Here is an 8106-nt window from a genome sequence, read left to right on the forward strand (position 1 = left end):
AAGGCTTGTAACCTGATCGCGCAATAACACAGCCCTATGCATCTGCATCTCAGCGCCTCTAACAAGCGAATCAAGCGACTCAAGAATCGCAGTAGGAGAGCTATGTTGATGCATTTGAATGCGATTACGAATTAAAGCTGACTGAGAGCCTAGCTCAAGAGCATTGCTTAGTGTTTTTGATTCCCATTGAGCCTCCACGGCGGGAGGCGACGGCGTACGAAGCACAACATCAAGCTTTGAGAGCACTGCCTCTGGATCAAGCGGCACAAGGCCGGCGCCTCGAAAGCTTGCGCAAATATTGCTCTTTATAAACGAGTTGTCAAATGCTGCTTTAAAAGCTGGTAGGAACTCAAGCTTCGTGATGTGGTTAATGTGGTTGCGCGCTAGATCCTCAATTTGGCGACCGTACGCTTTTTTCAACGGCGCAAAACAGCCTACATCAAGCGGCTGCAATAGATGCGAGGCGTGCGGCGGCATACATAGCGTGATAATATTGTTCTCCTTGCAAAGCTCTTTAAATTCGAGCGAGTTGTGGCTCTCATAACCGTCCAAAATAAGCAAGCGATATGCGCCTACGGTGCGGTCCTTTGTATGCGTATTGAAATGTTGCAGCCATGCAATACCAAGCTTATTTATCGTCCAGCCGTTGTCGCTTACTGCTATAGCCTAGTCTGGCGGTATATCGCTGCCCTCGTACCATGCAGAGAGGTGGTATTTGCCCGCAAGGATGATGAACGGCGGGATTGCCCACCCACAAGCGTTGATGGCCTTGATTACGGTGGCCCACTCGCGATCGCCTGGTTGTATAGCTTTTGGTCGATTCCGTCTCTCGGAGCCTGTAACAACTACTCCTGTTGAGATAACACCCATCTGGAAGCCGGTTTTATCGAAGTTGTAGGAGTCGTCATCTGTAATACCGTACTTCGCCTTTATATTGCGCACAAGCTCAAACCACAGCGCAATAATCCTTAGATCTTCGCATAGGGCTCTCTGGTAATTGTACTTTCGATTAAACCGTGTTTGAAGCTCATTAGTCCGCTTGACAAAGTTGTATGGCCAGTTCTTGCCAACCTGGCCGGCACCGCGCTCATTTAGCAGCTTATTGGCCATATCTTGTACAGCGCTCAGCCGCGGTGCAAACCCTCTCGAATCCAGGTCAATTATATGTTAAATAACAACTAATTCCTCCAGCTTTGTAAGCTTCTTTGAATTGGGCTCGCAATCGCGTCGGGCGGTTGTTCCGGCGCGTCGTCGTCGTAGGGTTGTTCGGGGGACGTTGTATGTTGCAACAGCGCGTCGCACGCTCTTAAACTGCTTTTTATCGATTGCTGAGATAGCTATGCATATCTGGCCTTCTTTTTAAATTGATTGCGTATTGCGTTGTTGAGGCATGGTGGTTGAAAGTTAACGGAGCGCGTTCCGGTGATGAGGTGGGCCACTCGCTTGGGTGGGCCGCTCGCTTGTGGAGTACGTTACTATTTTAGCTAAAGTATACCTAAGATTATATTATATCTCGCCGTGTTAGTTATATCTATGCTAATAGTTTCTCTATATTTATTAATCTGTATAACACCTAGTTAAGTTTCTATAGTTACTTTTCCGCTACTATATTGCATAGGGGTACTATCTACTATATATAGCCTATAGGGTCTGTTTTTCTATTGCTAAGGAATCCGGTTTTTCCTAATAAAGTTATAGGATATAAAATTTCCTTACGCGCTACTATCTAGCAGTGCCTTTGCAGGATTCCTACTAATTTTAACTAATAGAATTATATATCTATAGTTCTGGATAGGAATAGAGTTAAGCTATATTGCTAGGCTTCTTTTTTTCTCTATAATATGGGCTTTTCCCACTAAAGTGGCGATAGTTGCGGTTTATATTCCTTTATCCGTGGCTGCTTTATAGGACCTTATTCTTAGCTGCTCTAGCTATCCTATTGCGTAAGCGCCTTTTTGTTTTTAGCTATTCTTATAGCTAATAGTTTATATATTTCTTCTTATAATATACTAGATATAAGTCCTAATAGTATATTCGCCAGTTTTTACCTTTTCTGCAGTCTATTAGGTACTAAGGGTTTAGAACTATAGTAGCTACTCCTATAAATTTATCCTTCTTGCCTATAATATAGTGTTCTATTTCTTTAGCCAATACTAGTTGTATAATAATATAGTATCTAGTTTAGTGTAGAAACTACCTTTAGTATTTCTTTTTAGTTATATACTTGCTACACTTATCCTTAATATATAATACCTAAGATATCTATCTATAGAATAGGTGGTTCTTATCTAACTATTAGTCCTTCCTATTATAAACGCCTATTTCGCTAATAGAGTGCAATACCCCGTATATTTTAGTTTCTATAGTAGTTCTATATAGTTCTAGCGGCTCTTGCACTAGTCTAATACTAAATTCCCTATTACTAGTCTACTTACTTAGTTTACAATCTTTATTACTATTATAGTACTTATTGCTGTATTCTATAGGCAACTTGTTATCTATTTCTTACTAGATATTAGTGCTCCTTTTTTTTAGCATAGCTAACCTTATATAGGTTTCGGTGGCGGTGGCTGTTGCTGTTGTCCCTGCGGTTACAGCTATTCTTACCCCCTCTTCCTTAACAAGTTATCCGGTAATTCTTTCTATTACTTATAGGAACCTGTAACTAGCTAGTTCTTTTAGCTCTGCGCCTGCTGTAGTATTTTTAGCCTTTTATACTTCTTAGCCTGCGTTAAGGCATATAAGAGTTGTTTTAGCGCTTTTTTTATATATAGCTAAGACCTTAATAACCTATAACTCTGTTTATAGTAACTTAGGTTCTATATTATTTTATAGCTTAGGTATATTAGTTTAGGGTTTAGATCGCGGTTTAATTATCTGGAACACCTTATCCGTTTCTAATAGGTAGTTAATTTCTATCTCCTTAGGTTTTATATTATAGTAGTCGCCTATAGGATTGCTATTATACTTTTTATTCCTTATTATAGCAATAGTGCGTACTCTTTTCGGCGCCGTCGGGTAGTATCCTGTTGTTTGTTTATCCGACTAATAGGTAAAGCAGTTGTTTTTATAGTACGCGGTCTATAATACAGAATTATAGCGGTCTATATTTACTTTTATTATAACTACTGCTATTTAATTGTTTCCCGGGCACTTATTAGTAAAGTGGCCGATCTCTCCGCATAATAGGCACGCTCCCTTATAGCATCTGTCTAGCCTTTTTTTATTAGTTATCGGATTTCCCTTAGAATTGTTGCGTTGTTTTATAATATTAATTTTTATGCAATCTCTATAGTTGCGGTTTATTACTTTTAGTTTTAGCCTTGCCAGCTAGGCGTAGGAATATAGTCCTTTCTTATCTGCCCGTTCTAGTTATTATTTATACTATTAACTATTAATTTATATAGCTATTTCCTTAAGTTTATAGAGTATTAGAGGCCTTTTACCTTATATAATTTTATTCTTAATATCTACTTTAAGACCTCTATAGTACTATACTCTTAGAGCTTTATTTCTCTATAATAGCTTAGACGCGATTTGCATAAATTCTAAAGTATAGCGGCTGGTTAAGCCCTTCTGCTTTAGAACAGCAATCTATTATTCCGCTGTCTATTCTTTATTGGTGTCTCCAAAAGTTATCCGGAGCGTAGCTTTAAAGTTCTTATAGTTGCTAAATATAATATTAGTTTCTAGTTTTTACTTATCCGCGTCGGTGTTGCTAAGCTAGTCTATAAGCATTAGGTTAAACTAGTTAAATACTTCTTTCTTTAAAAAGGTTGCTGCTATATAGACTTTATTAGATTTAAATATAAGACTGTTCTAATTTATGCGCAAGTATAGCCTTATCTGTATTATAGATGCTTATAAAGCTCCTCTGTTACTAGTAAACTCTTTAGGTTTATTTATTTTATAGCCTTTATAGCTAACTGCTCTGCTAGTTATAAGCTCTTTTTAGACAACCTAGAGATTCCCCTATAGGGCTAGAATCTTATTATCCTTAGTATTGCTAGCTTTTTCTAGTATTTATAGACGTGTAAGCAAGGCCTACATGCGTGTTACTACCTTAGTTATAGTTAGAGTTAGTCTAGTAGTTATACTACCTAAAGGGGTTAGTAGAGCTATTTTAATTAATTGTTTATATGCAACTCCTTTAATATAGCAGTATTTAAAGTATAATAGGTTATTTTTTCTATACTTTCTAAGTGTCTTACACTAAGGCAGGGTATAGAGCAAGTTATTATTAGGGTGCAATAGTTTTTAAAAGGTAAGGCAAGATTAATCTTAGGTATAAGACGGGGTTATTACTTTTAATAGGTAGTATTAAAGTTTTAAGTTAAATATAAGGTTCCTATCTATATATATGAGCGTTCTTATATATAAAAGCTCCGTCCTAAGAAACCTGTCTGCTCGTCCGGCTTACAGCCTCGAGCTCCTCGAGCTCTCTTGTGGCTCGCAGCCTCGAGCTCCTCGAACTATCACGTGACCTCGTTCCCATGATGTCCTATTCTTAGATTGTTCCCATCCACCAGCAGTCTGTAAGGGAATCTAAGATCCCTATACGTCCGACACGTGACCCTTTTAGTCCCGTGACCTAATCCTGCGTAATTAGCCTTATCTGCTTACTTATCTCCACGAGTGCCTCTGCGCTTAAGTGGTTTATATTAAAGGTTATAACAGTTCTATAGGTAAATACCCGTCTTTCTCTATCTACTAGCTATATTAGAAGAAGTTATAGCCTTCTTCTATGCCACCTAAAAGGTCCTAAAGAAGTCTCTTTTTATAAAGCGGGAGAATTCTTTATAATTTATTATAAACCGGTTTAATTTATTAGAATAGTAAATAGCTAAGGGGGCGAAGAAAGAAACGTTTAATAGCTGCAGGCGGTGTGTTAAATAAGGCGGGTATATAGCCAGGAGAATCCTGTTGCTAATACAGTAGTTAATAAACTTTATATTTATATAAAAGCCGTGGCTATTAATAAGCAACATTTTTTACTCTTTATTAGCTTTAGCCTTTATCTCTTAATTAAAGATCTTTAACTAAGTAAGGCCTAGGTTATTATTAGTCTATCCGGTTAGTATTAATATAAAAAAGCAGGCATATTTATCCGGATTAAAATCCGTAAGCTATATATCCTATATATTATTTGTTCTAGCTTAATAGATAAGTATTAGAGGAAGTGCCATATTATCTGTATAGATAGCTGCTACTACAGTAATCTACTTTCTATTGCTATCTTATATAATATAGCGCATCCTTCCTAACTTATAGGCAAGCTTGCTAAAAATTCTCTTCTTCTTAACTAATTTTCTAATAAGAAATCCTTTCTCATCTATATTATATGTATTTCCTAGCTGGATATTATATTAATCTCTCTTGCAACTAAGAAGCTTAAAGTAGAGGCTGTAGTAGAGGGCAGAATTAGCCCTTTTCCGTTCCTTATTAATAGGAAGAAGGTAGGCTGATTTGAGGTGTTTGGAATTTGAATGGACCCAGCGTGAAACCCAGTAGATTCCTGGCATTCTCCCAGCTAAATCCTGGGCGAGATTTCGTATCATTTGATGCGTAGGAGGCAAGCCTCTTTCGGAGAGGTTGTTGATGTATTTGATGAGAGCCTTAGTCTTGCCAGGAGAGAGGAGCTTTTGAGAATTGTAGGCCTCAGCCTTTGACTTCGTGATTCCTCGGTACCTCCGTGAGAGCGTGGTTCTGTTAATCCCATGCTTCTTTGCGACCTCAGTATACATCTTCTTCTCCATTAAATCAAGCTCCGCGAACGCAGCTTCCATTGCATCCATTTTCGAAGGAAATCTGTGTATTTTTGGTGGAGTTGTGCGGTGTTGAAGCTTGAGAGAAAAAGCGGTGAGGGGCCTCCGAGACCGTGCATGAGGTGGTAGCGTGCACGAGCCGGTCGCCACTTCTAGCGCTCACAGTTCTACGGTACGGCTACGTAAGCCTTCACACACAGAGTATATATACGGCGTACGTAGCCTAGATAGATGCTCATCCAATACATCACTTACCTCGTTCAATGCATTGTTTCACCTCCATCCTCAATGTCTCTTTCAAATGCTAGGATGGCAACCGGGAAAACTTCGGGTAGCCGCGCCTACGAAGTAAAACCTCTCCGCACTTCTCCTCCGCTTCCTCATCACCTACCCCTTTTCAACAACCATCAGATCGCAACCCGAATAGTATGGCGGAAGCGTCTCGCAAAAAGCTGCTGGACTCGCTCAAAGGGTAGGTCTCCGATGTGTTAGATCGGCATTTCGTGCTTGAGCAAAATCTGAAAATCCACCCGCTAATAGTGTCAAAGCTCCTTCGCATCAAGCAACTACTCTGATCTCATCATCACCTGCGGTAGCGACTCTTACAATGTCCACAAGATGATTGTTTGTTCTCGCTGCGACTTCTTCGCTCGGGCTGTCCGATTCTCTGTTGGGAAGGTATGCTTGCTCGATATTATTATGCCGCCTGTGCGGTCATGCGACTTTACGAACCGGCATCGTAGAATGCGGAGGGAATGTTGCAGCGCTCGGCTCATACCTCTTTTCTCTTTAACCTAGTGGTCTCGCACTAGGACTCTAGGATCGATACCTGTTTCCTTACAAGCGTACTTTGAGGTGCAATGGAGCTAATATATTTGCAGGAAGCCCACGATGGAAAGATCGACCTCCCAGAGGATGAGCCGGCCATTGTCAAGCTGCTGATGCAGTATCTCTACGAGGGTGAATACGATCCGGCCTTGCCTCCTGAGGGTGGCTTGCAGGTTTCAGTAGTCGCAGCTACCACTTCTCCCGAGACCGTGCAGGGGATAGCACAGAAGCCGACTATGGAATTTCCACACAGTTGCTCCACATTTCCCTACCATAGATGCTGCTCTACTGTCTGCCCTCATCATACCTGTGGCATTCATTGTGGTGCAAACTGCCGCGACTTTACTTGCAAGATATGCAGCCCCCCATTACCTCCTCTCTACGGTACTGCCGACCAGCTCCTCACCCACGCCAAGATGTACGAGATTGGGGAAAAGTACGATGTTATTGGCCTGAAGGACCTATCTCAAGAGAAATTCAGTCGCACTTGCGGACTCTTCTGGAACGACCCCAAGTTTCCAGTCGCCGCCCATCATGCCTTCTCCACCACACCGGATCACGACAAGGGTCTGAGGGATCTCGTCTTCAAGACCTTATCTGACCACCTGGAGCTCATTGATAAACCGGAGATCGAAGCTGTCTTGACGGAGTTTAATGGCCTTGCGTTCGGACTCCTAAAGGAGAAGAAGCAGCAAGGTTGGCGCTAGGCCCGTTGCTGAATCCATGGTGCTGCCTAGATGCTATGGCATGGTAAGTGAATCTAGCCAGCAGCTCGGAGGATGTCATAGGGTTTTCCGGCAACTGCAGTGGGTGAAGCACTACCTCTCACGACGCGTCACGGTTGACATGCAGGCTGTCATCTGGGCCAGTTTGAGCTGACATCTCATCACTCCAGCCAACTCTATCCCACTGCTCCTCTGTATACCAGTACAAATTTTCAGAATTAGGGCTGATAAAGATGCGTCATAACTGTATGCTATGAGGTGCTAATCCTGGTATGTACCGACTCTGATCATAGGGACTAGTACGAAGGGTATCAGTGCCACGGTCCAAAGAATTCCATGGGTGGCTGTATGCGCTGGGCGATGGTGGGAGCGCGAGGATCGTGAGAGCGCGAGGATTGTGCGAACTCTTGGCGTACGCTTTACCTCCCTTAGACTAGCATATGGCAGTATCGCTCATCGATTGAGACCCTCAGCGACCACCCATTGCAATAGATTTTACCTCTGGGGTGAGTGCGTACTAATTGCTTATCACTATTGGGCCTTACTCTGGCTCGCGTTCCGTATACTAGCCAGTGTCACCGGCTCTAGTCATCGTCGCTGCTCGACCTTTTCGCTCTTCCAACCGCACCACCCTCTTCGATCAGCACACCAACGTGCCGGACCTCGCCCGAACCATAATCTATCTCCGCCATGGAACCACCACGGGGAAGCTCCTTGCAACCTATCCAATATTGTCATCTTGACAGCTCACAGAACGAAATACGTCTGCTCTCCTTCGAAAGCACTCC

General features: G+C 41.9%; 2 protein-coding genes across 2 annotated transcripts; one reads left to right on the forward strand and one right to left on the reverse strand.

The window, feature by feature from the left end:
• Positions 1-5321: 5321 nt before the first annotated feature.
• Positions 5322-5920, reverse strand: BDZ99DRAFT_465390 (uncharacterized protein; the record flags this gene model as incomplete). The annotated part of the gene is made up of 1 exon (XM_033720533.1): positions 5322-5920. A coding segment is annotated over exon 1 (255 nt), but the record flags the coding sequence as incomplete, so codon positions are not given.
• A 95-nt stretch (positions 5921-6015) lies between these two features.
• BDZ99DRAFT_447950 (uncharacterized protein) lies at positions 6016-7300 on the forward strand (the record flags this gene model as incomplete). Its single annotated transcript, XM_033718037.1, has 4 exons — positions 6016-6237; positions 6314-6443; positions 6647-6755; positions 6816-7300. Exons 1-4 carry the CDS (start codon positions 6194-6196, stop codon positions 7298-7300), a joined length of 768 nt encoding a protein of 255 aa, XP_033574524.1. The 5' UTR covers positions 6016-6193.
• Positions 7301-8106: the final 806 nt, after the last annotated feature.

Source organism: Mytilinidion resinicola (genome assembly GCF_010093595.1).
Source record: "Mytilinidion resinicola strain CBS 304.34 unplaced genomic scaffold BDZ99scaffold_14, whole genome shotgun sequence".
NCBI classification, from domain to species: Eukaryota; Fungi; Ascomycota; class Dothideomycetes; order Mytilinidiales; family Mytilinidiaceae; genus Mytilinidion; species Mytilinidion resinicola.